Here is a 19470-nt window from a genome sequence, read left to right as displayed (position 1 = left end):
GCAAACGAGGGACCATTGTTACATTTAAAAAAATGTGAACTTCGCGAGTGAGACACAAAACGTTTGCATCAGTAACTATGCAACAATAGAAGACAAAATAACTAGAATACAGATTATATTTTAAACTTCATTCTGTGAATTAAGTCAGAATTTTTTACAACAATTTGTAAAACAAATTATGCTATCTACATTTGCCTCAGCTTAAGTATAGTTTACACAACAAAAGAAGTTTCATTATAATCCGTCCGATAGTTCTTTAGCGTATGCAAGCATACAAAACGATTTTTAAACGGTTTTTTTTTAATGCATACTCTATTATAAACAGTATTTTTAAACACTTTTTTTGAATATTTTATGTACAGACAAACGTTTTTAAAAGTACTACTAGGCTTTTTTCGGTTTTTCGATAATTTCTCAGTAGTAGCACGGTGTCTGGAATGGTGCCGACTATTGCACCACTCCAGACTCCACACATTTGGTGCAATAGGCTCACCCCTTATTACATGGGACTTACAACACAAATGGTGAAAAGTGGATGTACATTGTACAATGGCATTACATGCCGTAATGTGCACCTCTGCCTACCGCTTCGGGGATAAAAGACGTGACGATACGGACAGACAGACAAACGCTTTTTCTATAATATTATATCTATGTACCCAGTTTCTATGTGTTATCACTTCGTTTCTTCTTTATACCATTTATTTCCGAGTCACCAGTTTCAATATATTTTTGTGACAGTCACTTTCTGTGGCCAATAAAACAAATGGCACGTATCGTTTATGTTTTGACGCGAGATAAGGCAGAGGGCGCGCCAGTCAATTTTGGAAATATGTGTTGTCACGCTATTGGCTTAAAATGATTACGAATTGTGGTAATTGATGTTTGTTTGTTGAATAAACTGGTTCAAACTGGATATAGCGATGACGGTGCTGTTTCTTTACACTTTTGTCGTAATTAAAATGTTGATATCTTGATCAAATGATAGTACTTCTTTTGATAGTTCAACGTCAACGTCACGCCTTTTTATCCCCGAAGGGGTAGGCAGAGGTGCACATTACGTAACGTAATGCCTCTATACAATGTACACCCACTTTTCATCATTTGTATTATAAGTCCCATGTAATAGGGGCAGTTTATTGCCATATACTGGGCATAATTCCAAAATTTTCGTAAAACCGAAAAAAGCCCAGTAATACTTTGTCCGACCCGGAAATTGAACTCGAAATTCCTTACCCGGCAGTCACACTTACGACCATTCAACCAACGAGACAGTCACTTTAGTATAGTTTACTTTGATAGTACCTATAAAAAAAAATATTAGTTAACGCTCATTGAGCCGTTTGATTCTCAGTCCCAACAATACTATCAGATTTTATAATATCTTTTATCAAAGAGAGACATGAAATTACAAAAGATATGACCTTGGTATCTGAAAACTCTTTGTAACCGATATCTATTTGAAATTTATACTTTTGACTGTTACCTTAAACAAATGCCAAAAGTCATAGATTTGATTGTCTGACAAAATCACAGTTTCATTTTATACTTTCAATTTAATATGGCTGTACTTAATCTGAGTTTGTAAAATATGGAATAACGAACAAACAACAGTCTTTACTATGAATGTAAATAAGTGGACTTTGCAATCCCTTTTTAGGGCCTTCAAATATACGTAGATTTTGTTTCGGGTATAGCCATAATGTCCAAATATTATTGTCGTAGTTTGAACCTAATTGCACCAATTAGAAGACTAGGCCCAGAGATATTTCTTCTAAAATATTTGATTATTGTTTTTAATAAAGGTTGACTGTCGATATTATTTTTTTAGTGGCCGTAAATTAGATTGTTAAACGAGCTAACAATATGGAGTCAGGACTTTTATTTGGTGTCACTTTTTTATGGTATAAGCCGGTAAACGAGTAGGCGGATCGCTTAATGGTAAGCAATCGCCGCCGCCCATGGACACCTAAAACACTAGAGGCGTTACAAGTGCGTTGCTGGCCTTTTGGGGGTTAGGAATTTAAAGTTTTTGGGGAATCAGAGATTGGGAAGGTGGATAATTGGGCCTCCGGTAACCTCACTCACACAACGAAACACAATGCAAGCGTTGTTTCACGTCGGTTTTCTGTGAGGCACTTGATATTAAAAAGTGTTTACACCTAAACTGTGTTTTGTACTACACTGTTGCTCGCAAAAAATAGTACATCGTTTTAGTCAGGGCTAACTCTAATAAAATTCAAATTTATCAAAACTACAACGACTAAACAAGTCTCCATGAACGGTAGTTATGTTAAAACTGTTTTTAGCTTCACAACCCCGACAACCCGGCAAAGTCGATCCTAATCCCTGTTCATTTAAACTCATTTTTAATCACAGAGGTCCCTTCTGTCCCGGTTTTACTCTCAAAGCGTTTACCGCTTGTTGATATGAGCTCTGTTTGCTGTAAATATGTAATTTAGGAGGCCAGTGAACAAGGCCTGCCTCTGAATATTTATCTTTTCAATGTCCACCCATTACATATTCATCAAAGCCAGTTAGAAAACCCTTTTTTTGTTGCGCTACCTATACTCAGTGACCCACTGTGTCCTGATATTTTTAATTACATTTTTTTCGTTGATCCGCATTTTATTTCTTGCTGATTGAAGTGGGATATGGTGGGATTTTATTTGAAATGATTTTTTTGTTTTGTTTTTAATATTTATGATCATGCTGGCTGCAAACGTGATTGCTGCTGACTCTTGCTGGATTCCTACATTGAAGACATAATAATTATTCAAGTAGAAAGTCAATTAAACTTTATAGGTATGTATTATTGTGATACTTTTAACATAACTGACAAAAACTGAATTATATAACATCACACTATAATATTATAAATGTGATAGTTTGTGTGAGATACGCTGAGATTATTGAACAGATTTTGATAAAATTTTAGCTCATACCCAGTCTGTATACCAAACTGGGTATGAGCTATGTATAACTGGGTATGAGGTATACAACGGGAACGTGGGGAAGCCGCCGGCAGAAGCTACTAATCAATATATAAAACAAGATACTAGTATCTTTATAATATACAGGCATATAATCCTCTATCTTAATTCACCCGTGGGAGAACTAAAGATATGATGTAATTTTTTTATATATTGATAAGTTTGAAAAACCCTTAATATTAACGATGAATAATTCAGCTTCAAGTTCATACTTCAATCGAATTATAAGGTCTCTGACTTTGTATTATTTATCAGAGAATCTATTTTATAGAATCGTAAACATTTTAAGTGTTCGCATTATTTTTATTCAACTAAGAGAGTGGAGTCGAGGGCAATGAATTAGCATTTATGTCTTAAAGATTTATGATTGACGAGATTTCAAATAAAAAAGCATTTGAATTCATTTCGATGGCACTTAATCCGTGAAAAGTTTTCTACTTATTTCAGATTAACTGATGGAGAGATTATATTTTTATGTATTTTTTTAAATCAGTGCTCTAAGTACATTAGTGCATGGGTCATCGAACTGAATGGATCTATTTTGAGATTACTTTTTTTAAAGTCATTAAGGTTTTAATATTTTTATATGTTTATTGATGAATGATGAACATGTGTTTACTTGAATGCACTCTTATTAATCTTGATCAGGGTTGGCAATGTTTAAAACATTTGTTTTAAACACAAGTTTAAAACACTGATTAAAACACTACAAAAGTATGTATCATGTTTAAAACATGATTAAAACTAATTTGTTTTAAACATGTTGAAAACACATAAAAAAAATCTCTATATACTTTTACACTCAAGAAGTTAAAAACCTAATGGTATATTTTTTTTACTAAAGAGTTGGCAACATGGATATTATTAGATGGGATTCCCCTGACTGACAAGCGGTAATGCGGTGAATGAATGTTCATAAAACGCGGGGATTTCCCGGTTCGCTTTTGGTGGACACGTATTTTTTCAACCGACTTCAAAAAAAGAAGGAGGTTTCTCAATTCGACCGTATATATGCTTTTTTTACGTAATTTTGTTCGGCGTTATTAATTAACTATTACAGTGCGTGTATGTGTGCTGTATTATTTGGGAAAAAAACTCTCCGTTCTTACTCCTGCTCCGTTTAACCCGCTAGGTAGTCTGCAGCTCCGGGTCGGGCATTAGCTCTACCTGTACACCTAGATTTTCGCTGTTTCTTCCTCTGGCAGTGGTTATATTAAATTATTTACAAGTATTTATGATTCAACATTGATTTTACGAACAAAAATGTCTGTCATTTGTTTAACAAGAAGCTTATGGTGCTGAGGTACGGGTTCCTATGAAAAATAAATGAGGACAATTTTTTATTATAGAACATTATTTTCTTCGCGACAAAGATATTTATCTTATAGAACACATTATTACAGCCTCTGGCAGATACTTAAGAAAACAAAGGAATATTTAAGAGGATCCAAATATTTTTTTAAATGGTCCTAGCAGAATTATTTCCAACTTGTGAACTATTCAAGGAATTCACATTTAAAATCATATTTACCAGCCACAATTATAACTGAATATCTTAGAATTTCTTCTCAGACAATTTCTTAGAATCTGGTAAACCCGTTGTGGTTTGTTTAGTCTGACTCAAAGATTGAGAATTTGCGCTATTATACTAATTTTCTAACAATTCTGTCTAGGTTTAAATTAATTTATGCTTGTATTTTATAGAATGGCATTATTTCTTTATTGAGTTGTAGACACAAAAGAGAATAAAGGATAAGCTTTTTTGGTGTGGTATGACGGCTGGGCAACTCACTGCCGTGCAACGTGTCGCAAGTTCGATTCTCATACGGAATAACCCTCTGAGTGATCCACAAATTGTTGTTTCATGTCTGGGTCTCATGTGTGTTTGAAATCATATGTTTGTAAACGCACCCACGACACAGGAAAAATCCTAGTGTAGAGCTACGTTGTATTTAAAAGAAAAATAGGAAGTTTAAAAAATATTTTAACACCCAATTTCTAGAACCCAAATCAAGCTAGCTCTAATAATACTTGTTCCACAAATAGACGTAAATGCACAAACGAACTGAGCAGTTTCAAAATACATCTCTAGCTAATCCGAGTACATTAGCACTTAACGTATTGTATTACGTACAAAGGCTCATCTACGAATTCAGAATAGATGCATTTTGTACTAAAGTCATTATATCTGAGAGACAACATTTATTTTAGTACGTAAATTACCTTTGTATGTTTACCTTGTAGTTTAATATTTTGATTAGAAGATAGCAAGTACCCTTAATCGAAGAACATGCATGAAAAGACTGATGACTGTTGATGAAGCGTAAGAGGTATGTAAGAATCGTAGCAATTGGCGTTCCATTGTCTCTGCCTACCGCCGTGGGAGACAGGTGTGAGGTTAATCGGCTGTAATAAAAATGTGTTAATCTTCAATGGGCGGTCCATGCCCGTGACTAAAATATCCCATACTCATAATCAATACATAAAGTAGCAATTTTGAACTTGTACATCGAAGCTACTCATGTGATTGATCTAAAACTTTTGAACCGGAACATTAATCTCCCGTACATGAGATACCAATAGAAAACACATTGTGTCTCGTATAGATCCGCGTTCCAACACACGAAGAGTTAATCCTAATCCCACTCCATAACCTTAATTGATTAAAATTACAACTAATCGAAACCTTTTAAAACCCAATTTATTTCATAAATCGTCCATCACAAAATATTGGAAGCATTTTATTTTACAAAATGAAAATGTCACTCGGCATGACGGATGGCACTAACAAATTTCACATTTCAAACTCGTTGCGCTACAGGGGCGTGGCGTTGGCGTGACGTGTGCGTGACGGCAGCGTGACGAGAGCGTGATGGGCCGCGCCGATAACGACAGCTGTGAGCGATGGTATCGGGAATAAAGAACAATGACATTATTGTAATGTTAATTTTTAAAGTAGTCAAGTTCCTGCGTTATTTTTGTAGTAAGTGTTAATGTTTTTTTAATAAAATGTTAAAATCGTCGTAAGGTTATATAGTATAGTGGCATATATGTCGTACATAAATTCATAACTTGCAAGATTTTAGAATTGTGTTCGGTGTAAGTCAATAGGCAAAATCACTAAAACATGGGATTAACATAACCTACCGTCTTAAATAATAAGGTACAACGTAACGTGAAAAGTGGATGTTACATTGTATGCATATAATAATATGCATCTCCTTTTGAAGATTGAAATATTATCTTATTCGTTACGTATAAACAAATCAGTGTTAGTTTTAATTAACGTTATAGAGTTGCATCGTACCTATGTGCATATTATGCAGAATGCGGCAGCTGTGACTGCAATCACGAATATTAATATTCAGCTGCATTCGGTGACGATGTTTAGTTTACGTCTTCGGGAGTACGACGTGAATTATATTCGTTCTTTATTAAAGCCACTAGATTTTAATAAGGCCAGCTTTCAGCATTCGCTTGATATTCATATAATGTGAATTTTATAACAGTTAGTATATTATAATTATAACGGTGGAGTGTTTTAAACATCAAAAATTAACATGTGCTGTGAATTGGCAAATAATTTAAGAAAAAATAAACTGAAGGGATTTTCCGATTGCAAAAAAAAAAATAGCTTCTGCCAAAGGCTACACCCACGTTTCCAATGGTTTAAAAGTATTCTATCGCTTAATCAGCTCACCCTGTTTGAATACCAAATTTTATCAAAATCCATTCAGTAGTTTCAGTGTGATTGACGGACACACATCCAAACAAATGAACTTTCACATTTTTAATATTAGTGTGATAACAGTGATTTTCGTACGTATTCGTGTCCATAGATAGAGATTGAATCAATAATCGTGCTATGATTAAAGTGTTACTTTCTGAGATAATAAGATGACATACTTTACAAAACTCTGGCCTGTTTTCTACAAAAGCAGAAATAAAAATGTAACATTTTTTAACTTACAAAAAGAAAATAACAAAGAGATATTTCCCATTCATCTCGTAAAAGTTGAACAAGTTCAGAGTAATATTCAAGTTTCAATGGCATTTTAATCAGTGTGAAAATTTTCTAATGAATTTTACAAAAGTAACTGTTGCAAAAGTTCTGTAACTGGCAATCGACGGCTGAACTTCAGTTGTTTGTGGTATTTTCATGTTGCTCTAACATTTTTGTTAGCTAGTATTGTGCCTGTGACTTTGATATTAGGTCTAGGCAGTACGTAACATACTGCAATAAAATAAACCTTTTTCTACAAAATGTTTTTTTTATTGTATAAGCCGGTAAACGAGCAGATGGTAAGCAATCGCCGCCACTCATGAACACCCGAAACATCGGAGGCATTACAAATACGTTGCCGGCCTTTTGGGGTTAGGAATTTAAGGGTTTTTGGGGAATCGGGGTTGGAAAGATTGAGAAAGGGGATAATTGGGCCTCCAGTAACCTCACCCACACAATGAAATGTAACACAAGCGTTGTATCACTTCAATTGTCTCTGAGACCGTGGTATCACTCCGGTCGAGCCGGCCCATTCGTGCTGAAGCATGGCTCTCCCACACTTATTTGTAACTCCTTGCTGTCCAATCACACTCCGCTATTGCAATTAGTCAATCAACGACGCAGTGGTTAAACAAAATAAAAGTGAACCTACTTTTTCCAATTATCTAGGTACCATGTATTAAGAAGCGAGTATACTGCAAAATACTTGGCACGATTTCAGATTCATATAATAAATCGACAAAGTTGAAATTGAAAGAGCCATTCTATTATTTTTCTTGGTTCCTAGGTGTTTTCGTCATGTTTACGATGTTTAAACTAAGTTAGTAGATATATAAAATGTAATCAGTGAAGTGAGCGCTTATATATAAAATGTAGTATTTGAAACTTTGTTTGATACAAAGTTACTTACTACGGTGTGACAAGTTTGAAAAGTCGTAAAAAGGCAAAACAAATAATAGTCCTCCACAGGATTAAGGGTGCCCTAAGAGTCGGAAACTTTTGCAGGATAAGATGTGTAAGCCGCGAAGAATAATTGCGGTACCACAATTGAAGAAACTGAAACTTGTAGAGATTAAAAGTTCTGCGTTTCTCTGAAAGGCGTGTAGATCAGCTCAGTTATATGTTTCAGAAAGAAACAGGATTATGTAATACGTGTGACTGAAAAGTTTTCGGATATTAGACTAAATGTATTTTTAAATGTAATGACCTCTATCATCATCATCATATTCATCATCATCAACCACAGCATATACACAGCCTCTTCTCGCAAGAATAACGTTTGAGAATTAATTACCACGCTTGCTCAATGCGGGTTGATTAGTAACTAACGCCAGGATGCACATATTTCCTACTTTAGCTTAGCAGTTTCTTTTGTGTAAACAAACCATAAAAACTAATTTACATACTAGATTTTTTTAGATGATACCACTCCAAGTTAGATTCGATTTCAAATAGATGTTGGGTCAAAATGACTACCTCTTTATTATACTCGTGTCTAGCAGCTAGAACTGAAAACCATTTTGTATAACCTAAAATACGAGAAAGGGTTTTGAGATGTTAATCATGGAATGGAATCCTTCTACTAACCGATACCTTTCGTCGAAGTGTGGTCAACAGGGAATAATGAAATAAATACAAGTCTCTTCTAATAAAAATACTGAAATATTTCAACAAAATATTAACATTACATATTTTATTAAATTTTCAGTCTAAATTAATAGGTAACATTATCAGTGAATGTTGGTAATTAGCCGACAAACTGTCATCCATCAATTAACGCCAATTTATGCGTTATTTATTACAAACTCCGTCCCAATTACGTTATTTTGTGATTTATTTACTTTTTAAAGAAAATCAGACCTTATATCTTCTCAATTAGAGCCTGATTAGTTGAACCTTTAAATAAATATCGAATTTTAAATAAATCTAAATCTTTATCAAGACTACGAAAGACTAAAAGTAAAGTCTATATAGAAATAATGTTTTATTCCCTAAACATTTTCGATTCAATAGAAAAGGGTAAGTTTACAAAGTAAGTAGAAAACCAACGTTTATTTTCAGAAGGCTATCCTTATTCCGTAACCACTTTATTATTTATTCACCTGTGAAAAGTTCCGAAACGCTGTGACCTTATGAACTCATGATATACGATGGGTTGCCAGACTAAAAAGGGTGAATAAAGGACCGCTAAGATGAATAACTTTTAGTTTATTTTACTAAGTATTTCTGGGAAATCATAGTAAAATAGAGGTTTGCTAAATTATCTTAATACTGTTTATAAATACTGATTGTAATTCATAAACATTTAATCGAAGCAATAAGCCAATCGACGATTTTCTACCTACGATAACCAACAGTGCTACGCCGTAGTACGAGTCTTTACTACGGCGTAGCGTATGTGCTACGACGTAGCCAACAGCAATAGAGAATGTTGTTACTACGTAATATTTTGTGAGGGACTTGATTGAATATTCTTGAAAGCATTTTCAATCAATATTGTATTAAACTCTAGTTTACTAAGTTGTAATTTTATTTAAATAAGAAATAAATTCAATTTGAAATCTCAGCAGTAGTTCAATTTTAATATTCATCGTTCAGCACAGTTAACAAGCAGCATGACATTAATTATGAAGAAGTTTTCATCAAAACTTTGTGACCTGGGATTTAATTTTCGAGTAAAAAGTCCAGAGGCTTCGAAAGATAGCACTTGTAGTTAAAACTTTAGTCAGTTTGTGTAATAACCGTAGTGCTTCTAGTTCATTAGTATTACATTACCTTTGTGGAAGGTTTAAGTTAAATTAAGAACCGCTTATGACTTCAGCTATGAAGTTTTTTCTTCGTCGTCATTTTTCTCGTGTCTTTTGTATTCATAAAGTGGTAAGGTTTCCTTTACAATTAATTTAAAAGAGGAACTTAAAAATGTCGGCCGTTTTTGTAAATTTGGGCAAAGAAGTCGCTATTTCTTGTATAATAATTATTTAATATTACACAAAGCTTATATAATCTATATTATGTAACACTTTTTGTCTCAGATAATAAATAAGAAACCTTTTACTACATGGATTTTGATACCACAATGATACTTCAATTTAATTTGATTAGCCAACCAGTACAAAATATATCTGGCCTTCAAATCAAACCCCGAGCTTACAAGTCTCTTTGTGTTAGCAGTAAACTCACAAGACGAACCCCCCTCCTTAATGGCCCACCAAAAGCACCGCCATAAGAACACATTTACGAAGAATCCTTAAAAGGATGGCATTTCTCAGTGTTTTATGGCAAAAGGGTGGTAATTAACGTAATTAGCGGTCGCGAGGGGAGGGTTGTAAAATTGCGATAAATATGAAAGTGGCTGCGTTATGTTGGGAAAATCTCTTCAGAGACGGGGAATGAATTTGGTGTTATCACGTCACTTGTGTAAATCGCAATCGTTTCTCACAGATGGTGGAAGAATACAGTGAAATTGTGATAAACTGTTTGTTGTTTGCAAGCAATAGTACTATCACTATAAAGTCTTAATGCAAAAGGCAATTAACTTACGGCTTCTAGTAAGTTGTTCAGGATATAAATATAGAAATCATTAGAAGGGATTCCAAACTAAAATATGCTATATGATGATAATATAGCATATTTGATCAGGAAAATGATTTCAAAGAATCAAAGGAAGACCTTAATTGAATCAATGTTTGCTCCGCTACTTCAGAGAATGTAATTGATATTAAGCTCGATTCACCAAACCCGAGACTACACCTTATACATAATTTATATACCATATAGACGAAACTCAATATTTTTCTTTCTACCCGCAGAACAATGTTCTCATTTCCTTGTTTGTCCAACAAAAAAGTTTACTTATAATCCCTGGACCTCCATTTAATTTCACTCGGCCCACAAATGAGGATTTGCTAATTAAAACATTAGTGTACCTTAGGGGATGGTCGACGCACAAATTTTTAACAAATTACCGTGGCAAAGTTAAAATTCTGGGTTAATTACATTTTGGTATTCAATTCCCGTTGTGAAACTAGCCGATGTGGCTTTTATACTAATGATACTGCACATAAACGTATGTTGAGCTCGCGTTATTGTTTCGTGTTATAATCGGAATGGAAACGAAATTAACGTTTGCTAAATATGTGTAACAGAAGGACTATGTTTTTAATTGAAATTATTGTTCTATCTAAGATTTAAATAAATCGTTTTAAAAGTCGATTTATAGATGATGTCTTTCCACAAAGAAAGAAATGACTCTTAACGCTATTAAGCTGATTGCAATTTTTCAGATATTTTAAAAAGATAAACACAATCATATACTATCTGTAACAGCGAACAATTTATCCACCAGAACTGCAATTTCAACACAGCTTTGCAGTACAATAAAAAACGTTGCACCAAAAACTGGTAATACATCTCAATTGACAAGCATCGAGCACGCACCACGCACAGAGGTCGGGCTATCAATACTCGGCGCCATTATTCAAATGTACTCGCAATATATAACTCAGGCAATCCTTTGTTTTGACCTGTCCGATAATACATCAGGTTTTATTTGTATATTTTTTTACTTTTTATTGTTCCCGTAATGGTTGCTTGTTAGCTTTGGCTTGTATTCTGTAATTATTGTTCGTTTTGCTGTTGTATTACTACACTAAAGCTTTTTGAAAAGGCTAAATAGTTTCGTTAAAGCTAAGCTAAGCTAAAGGCATATTTGGTAAATCGTACGAGTATAACGACGATGCTTTTTAGGTGTTGAAATATTTTATGTAGATACTATAAAAACTATCCGAAGCCGAAACATATGACTATAAAAACAGAACCAGTAACACTCGGCAGTAACACTATTTTAACACAAAACCCCAATATAAGTCATGTCCCATAAATACAACATAAACATTATATCATAAAAATTGGATGGAAACGTGACCAAAAAGCTTAATAACGTTTGTAAAGGTGCGACCGGTGTAAAGCAATGTTTTCACACGTTTCCTTCACCTTTGCTCCCCAAACTTATTGGGGGCTGTGTCAAGCTAAACGCTCACTTTTGGGTACAAATGTAGACCCCGATTGAGTGACCCCCATGTTTCCTTACGATAGAGTTGAACCTTGACGGTGACCCATTTTGCAAGAATCTTTTCTGACATTTTTATCATGTCAGTGTTTGACTTCGAAGGGTCTGACAATGTTTGTTTTTATTCGCTACAGAATTGAGATACAACACGCGTTCCGGTAAAAAGTATGAAGATTTTATGGGGCTACAAAAAACTTTGATTAACTTCAGGGCTTGTTGGAGATTTTAAAACGTGATTTAATTCATGAAGTTTAATAACAACTGTTCCTATGCTATATATAAAATAAAATATGCTTCAAATAATACAAAATGGGTTTAGCTATATTAACCGACTAACAAATTACCTTAGACACGTGTAACGATGCAGGGGAGGCTGTCGTAATAAAGGTAAATTTACCTGAAACAAGAAAAAATATTCATATTAATATAATAAAACGCGCATGAGGATAAAATTCCCAAAAATCTTTTCGTTGTTACAAAAAAATGTGACACATATTGCTCCATAACCTTGAAAAGATAGCAGCCTGAAGGAAATTGATAGAAGATATCTTTTTTACCAAAAATAATGAGGAGGCTCACAACAAATTGGTACTTATAGGCCTTTATGTTCAGCTGAAAATAGAAAGTGCTGTGATAGATAGCTTCTGACGGCAGGAGGGTCTGTCCCGGGAAACTATGATGTATGTTGTAAAAACCATTTTTTGGATTACAATGAAAAATAAACGAACACACCACGCTTCAGTACATAAGATAAATTAGTTTCCTCTTTGAGTAATTTTTCATCGAAATACCTTTTTCTGCGTCGTTTGTTTTGTCGCTGGCACATTTTTAAAGTTCAAGGTCATTCTAGGTTTTTGATTTCTAAAATTCTACTTTTTGTCTGTGTATCTTCACTTTAAGGACCATTGGGTACAATCCAGATTTACTTCAGAGTTTTTTTAAAATTGAGACAGAATCATTTCACATTATTTGTCCCCAATCTCCAGTAGTAGCGAGGAGTTTGAATTCCACCAAAATTATAGTAATCAGATAGCCTGAGTTCACATGAATATAGACTGAAACTAGACACTTATTTAACATCTTTTTACCCTTTCGGGGAAAACAGGTACCATTGGCTGTTAACAATATCATACATATTTAATACAACCTCACAAGTTTCATGAAACGTAGGATTTTGAAAGAGGTAGCAAACAATTCTTAAATATTAACAAGAAACTCTTAATGTTAAGTCTTTGAATAATAAAATATTAATGATGAATAACTTTGAGGGTTTTTGACTTTTGACTTCGATATTTAAGTATTTCAGTGGGTGGGTGCTTCAACTTTTGAATATACTAATCCATATTTAAACTTACATGATTTTTTCAAATCGTTATTATGTATATATCCAATGTATTGGATTTTTTGAAGTCAAATTTCCCAAGCGGGTAGCCAAAGTCTATTTTATAAAAAAAATAGTTATACAAGTTTTTCTCTATAGATTGACTTGCAGAATTAACTTACTTTCATTGCTGAGTGTGGAAACAAAGAAAATTGGATTCTCTATACGAGAACATAGTTTTTTAGAACCTATATGATTGAGCTCACTTCCCAAGCCAGCCAAAGAAGTCTTTTTTAGGACAATCCATCTTAGTTTTGGAAATTCCTTTGGGAATACCAAAAACTTCAGACATACAGTCGAGCAAACCGAGATCAAAAAACCCTGAGACATAGTCGGGTAACAAGACATGTTTCGCCAGACCGATTCATCCATAAATAATAAAGTTCAGAAATAGTTTCTGTTCATATTTAATAGGCACACAATGGGCGAAGTAACAGATTACTTGCTTAAGTGAATTAATAAGATAGGTCGTCTTCAAACTTGGCTCGTTTCCAAAGAAGAAGCAAGTGTTATGGAAAGAGAACATCTGGGACCTGAAGGAAAGGTTAAATGCTTTATAAAGGAGATAATGACCAATATTACCATCAATCAGTACCTCTACCATGAGACTATACCACATCTTTTTATTCTCTTCAATGTTTTGTCTTACCTGTAATCGACAGATTAGATATTAAATATTGATTACTCTAATATTTTACTTATTTTGTATGTTAAATTTTACAGTGCCTCTAGTGGTTACTTATGGAACTATGATAAAGATGATGATAGATGTATCAATGATCATGATGAATGATGTGACACTAGTTATACATAGAAGTAGAGTCGATTCCTAATGCAATAACATTGCGATGTTACCTACCAGGGACCACATTAGAGTAGTCCTCTTAACACCCAGATTTTGAGAAAATATCACAACGTTATCACGACGGACGTTAAGTATGACTAACAATGAAAATGCATTACACCTATTATATGTAGGGAAAAGGGGAGCCAGTTATATTGCACATAATACAGGGGACGGCGTAATGGAGGGCGAGCGTCTGTCGTAAATCATGTACTTATCTACATAATATAGTGTAGGTACCTAAACATCTATTTTATCTACATACACAAAAATATTTCAGTAATTGAGACAGCCCAGACATACTTCAGAAAAGTTGAAAAGGTACAATCCTTTACCCAATTTGAGTAATTCAAAATACTTGGGACAGAAGTAGTAATCAAGTCAGATCTAAATAAATTCTTATCCCTAGGTAATCTTTTCAACAACACAAAATGTACAAACTTCTTTAGTATAATTTAGATTAATTAAATTTTCAATGAGATTAATAAATAGTCTATGTAATCAGTAGTCTGACTGAACTGTTTGTTTACATTAATAATTTTCACTTAGGCATTTGATAAAAACGTGGTAACTAAATATTAAAATGAGCTCATTTTCCATTTTACTCGTAAACAATTACAGCCACAATTACTAAAAACATTTTTTTTTTTACCTTTTCGTCAGTAGGTATTCTCTTAGTGCACTATGATAGGCTATATTCATGAGATGTTGGTAGAGAAAATACCTGAAAATAGCCACAGAGCTACTAATGGTTGTGTACTAGGATTCTTACAGTGAACGGATAGTTCGATCGAGAGATTCGAACGATCCACAAGAATTCTATGACAATCTATGCATGCAGTTTAGTACAGAAGAATATTTGCTTAATGATAAATTAAACGACTATTCACTTGGTTTAACTTGTATTTTAACTGTTTTATGTTTTACAAGAAAAATATGCACGCGTACACTACGATGTCACAGAGTAGAGAGAGCGGGAAAATAAAAATGGTCAAGCGTAAGTTGACAGAGAAAGGCGCGAAATTCAAATTACATTCTACACTCCCTCTGAATTCAAGCCTTATTAAACAGATCTACAACATTTTTAGATTAAATATACGGTTACATACTATGTAAATAAATTATTTAACAAAACAACATGTTTTACACCAAAGAATTATATGAACACATTCCTAGTTTAGATCTCAAAAATACAAATTTATCTTTGGATAAGCCCTTGGTAAGTATATCTGCAAATTGATTGTTACTGTTAACAAACATAACGACACCAGCAATTTATACTACGCTAACTCGAAATTTGGAAAAAACTTTTTTATGCCAAGTTGCTTAAAATGTGTGTTTACATACGTCATAAAAAAATTGAGAAGAAATATGCAAAAATAAGAAAGTTACAAATCTTATAAAACGCTAAGTAAAGGTACTTTTTGAAATCACTCGATTTATATTACGCCAACTATTATTAGCGGAGTGTGCGCGGGGATCACTTTGGTCAAAATCTGTGCAACACTGCGCTAACTCATAGTTAGCGTAGTTTAGTGCGTTCGTGTGTATACTTGTTCGTTTGTAAAATGAACTACTTAGGGACTGTTACATCGTAAATACTTATGTGTTAACGTATTAATTCGTTTATTAATGGTACGCTGACTATTCTTTTTGTAAGTAAGTACATGTTCTTTATAAAAATATTGAAATATGCATCAGATGATTGATCATGCACTACGACGTCCCGTACTACACTACGCTAACATAAGTTAGACGTGTATAAGATGTAATTTTTTTTTGATGAATTACGTTTATATACGGCTAACTTGCGCTAAATCAAAAAATAGAAATAATTAAGGAAATATAAATATGAGATATTACAATAAATAAATTAAATATTAAGCATACCAAATTTCAAAAAAGTATCTTAATCAATGTAAAAGTTATCACGTTTTTCCCTTTAAACGCCTCTACTGTAAAGTACGCTTTTTGAGTTAGCGCAGTATAAATTGCTGGTGTCGATAAGTGAAATTAATTTTTGATGATACTTCTCCTTAATAAAATGGTATTTAGTTTCAATGTGTTTACACCGTTTATGAAAGTTTACATTCTTTATAACACTGATAGCACTTTGATTGTCTAAATGAAGGCACAATGTGTCTTGTTTATATTCACCAATATCACTGAGTAGCTGTTTGATCCACATGGCCTCTTTGGTGGCTGCACAAGCTGCCCTGAACTCGGCCTCTGTTGTAGATAGAGCCACAGTTTGTTGCTTTTGGCTAGACCAAGTTACTGCTGCACCACTCTTCATAAAAACATAGCCAGTGACGGAGCGTCGTGTATCTAAGTCGTTTGCATAGTCAGCTTCGCTGTAGCCAGTGATTTCTGATGTCTGTGTGGTCTTTGTGTAACACAATCCATAATCCTTGGTAGCTTTTAGGTATTTGAATATCTTTTTGACTGCATTCCAGTGCATTTGTGTGTAACAATTAAGAAAACGACTCACCAGACTGACAGCAAACATGATATCTGGTCGACTCACAATGGCCAGGTGCATGAGGGAGCCCACTGCCTCTCGGTATGGTATGTTTTTCTCAGGCTCTCCCTCTCCTTTCTGCAGCTTCATGTGAGGATCGACCGGAACGCTGTTGGTATTGGCATCAATCATATTAAACTTATGTAACATTTGTTCTATATATTTAGTCTGATGTACAAATATACAGTTATCAAGCATTTCTATTTGCATTCCCACAAAGTTACTTGGAACATTCAAAACTTTAATTTCAAATATAGTTTTCAGATCTTTGGTTATTTCCTTTAATGCAATTTCATCTATTGAAAACAACAATCCATCATCCACATAGAGGCAAAGATAGCATTTCTTGTTATTAACTAGACCAACATAGACACATTGATCTGCTGAACTGTTAACAAAGCCAAACTTTTTCAATACTGAATTGAATTTATTATTCCAGCAGCGAGGGGCCTGTTTTAAACCATATAATGATTTGTTAAGTTTACATACCATATTTTCTTCACACGGCAGGCCCTCTGGTGGAGACATGTAGATTGTTTCTTCTAGTTCGCCGTATAAGAACGCCGTCTTGACATCAAGTTGTATAATATTGAAATTATGTTGAACGGCTGTGGATAACAATAATCGAATGGAATCATACCTCACTGTTGGTGCAAAGGTTTCCTGGTAGTCTATACCTGCAGTTTGTGCATATCCTTTAGCACATAGTCGAGATTTGAAGCGAGGACCTGTTGGTTCATCTTTGATACGGAACACCCATCAGCCGAGAGACGTCCACTGCTGAACAAAGGACTCCCCCTTGGTCCTCCACGTAGAACGACAAGCCGCTCTCTCTGTCCGAACCGTAGTGACTTCGTCTGAGCACAAATATGTAGTAGGCATTTTTCTAGACATTTCCGGTGCCTTTGATAACGCGTGGTGGCCAATGCTACTCCTTAAACTGAAGGGTCGTGGTTGCTTTAGTAACATATACAAACTATTATACACTTATTTTCTTCATGGTTCTGTAAAACTGAAACTTGGTAATTTTTCTCGGTCGAAGTCGTTGTCAATGGGATGTCCTCAGGGCTCGGTTATTGGCCCGTATCTGTGGAATTTAGGGTTTGATGACTTGCTCGCGACCCCCCTTCCTTCTGGTTGTACGTTGACTGGATATGCGGATGATGGCCTTTTGTTAATACAATCAAATACTCGAGCCGGACTAGAGAATTTAGCTAAGGACTGCCTCAGTAGGATCTCGCGATGGGGCGAACGTAATCGATTAACTTTTGCACCCCATAAAACCTATCAATTATTGCTTAAAGGAAATTTGAAATCATGGCCGTCTATTAAATTCAATAACGTTCCCGTCAAACGTAAGGAGTCGGTTTGCTATCTCGGTCTAGTCCTAGAAAAAAACTTTTCTTTTATTGAACATATTAAGACTATTAGTGAGAAAGCCAAAAACAATTTCTATGCGCTCACGCGAATTTCGAAGGCTACCTGGGGTCTCTCTTTTCTTACGCTCAGAACCATCTACGGAGCAACCTACCTGGGATGCGTGTGCTACGGGGCACCAGTGTGGGCTGATAGGGCCACAATAGGCGCGGTACGGCGAAAGCTTCTCCAAGGTCAGCGTCTAGCCTTGATCTTTCTGTGTAAGGCTTATAGGACGGTTAGCACAGAGGCCCTACCTGTGCTCGCGGGACTACTTCCAGTCGATCTTGAGGTGCAGCGACGTGCTGCCATGTACTATAATGCGAGACCTAACTTTTCCGCAAACTTTCTAGCACAACGTGATCGAAGCAAAATTGATAGATTGCTCAAGCCTTTAACGGACGTCTGGGATGAACTTCTGACTGAGTGGCAGTGTAGATGGGAATCTTCTACCAAGGGCCGCCACCTCTATCAGTTCTTTCCATCCGTGCATGAGCGTCTGGAGAGGACATGGTTGGAGGTGGATCACTGTGTTGCCCAATTTCTTACTGGCCATGGCAACTTTAAAAGCAAATTGTTCTCATTTAAACTCGTTGATTCACCATGGTGCCAATGTTCGACAGCGGATTTGCAACATGAGCAATCCGCCCATCACATACTCTGGGAGTGTGGTCTCTGGCAATCTGAGCGTGACACTATGTTGGATAATTTAATTGTTTCATCAGGTGTAGTTTATTACACGGACCTTGTGGAGTCTCGAGCAAATTTCCGTGCGTTTAGGCGTTTTTGCCATACCTATTATTGGAAGCAAGTATAACAGCTCACGCATAGGACCCATTTAGTATTAGCATTTAATATTTTAGTTTTAAGTAAAATTTCCGTGGTGCTTGGCGACTGGGCTTCTCCCAGTTGTACAGTCTCTTTTGTGCCTTAAGGCTTAAGTCATCCTGTCTCCTGCATTAAATTCACCGAGGGAAGTGGAAACTATCGTTTTCTTTTCTTCTCCTCTAATAACATCTTCTGATTTGTTTCGTTGCGGGATCCAAGACAGTCATTCATTTCCCTGGGACGCGCCGGACTTCAGTGTTCCGGTGTTTTCATGTTTGTATCTACTGTAGATCCTGGCTTACAGGAGTTGCAGCGGTATGGGAGGTTGTGGCGGGCTTGTCCCTAAAAAAAAAAAAAAAAAAGCCGCCACCTGCATCCACTGGCTCCCCGCCACTCTGACGATGTCGGAACGGAAC

At 35.1% G+C, this 19470-nt stretch overlaps 2 protein-coding genes across 2 annotated transcripts in view; both read right to left on the bottom strand.

Annotated features, from left to right (window-relative positions):
- Positions 1 to 19470, bottom strand: part of LOC118269274 (metabotropic glutamate receptor 2) — a 212100-nt gene that overhangs the window by 77554 nt on the left and 115076 nt on the right. The window lies entirely within an intron of this gene.
- LOC126911869 (uncharacterized) lies at positions 15920 to 17564 on the bottom strand. Its single transcript, XM_050700943.1, has 2 exons — positions 17451 to 17564; positions 15920 to 16919 (listed from the first exon to the last, which is right to left on the bottom strand). The coding sequence occupies exon 2, from the start codon at positions 16898 to 16900 to the stop codon at positions 16232 to 16234; it is 669 nt and encodes a 222-aa protein (XP_050556900.1). The 5' UTR covers positions 16901 to 16919; positions 17451 to 17564; the 3' UTR covers positions 15920 to 16231.

Source organism: Spodoptera frugiperda, chromosome 2 (assembly GCF_023101765.2).
Source record: "Spodoptera frugiperda isolate SF20-4 chromosome 2, AGI-APGP_CSIRO_Sfru_2.0, whole genome shotgun sequence".
NCBI lineage: Eukaryota > Metazoa > Arthropoda > Insecta > Lepidoptera > Noctuidae > Spodoptera > Spodoptera frugiperda.
This window is presented reverse-complemented; position numbering and strand designations above follow the sequence as displayed.

What these genes read in the sequence shown, in the direction of transcription:
- LOC126911869 (XM_050700943.1), bottom strand. Translation starts at nt 16,900, where the DNA reads ATGAAGCTGCAGAAAGGAGAGGGAGAGCCTGAGAAAAACATACCATAC.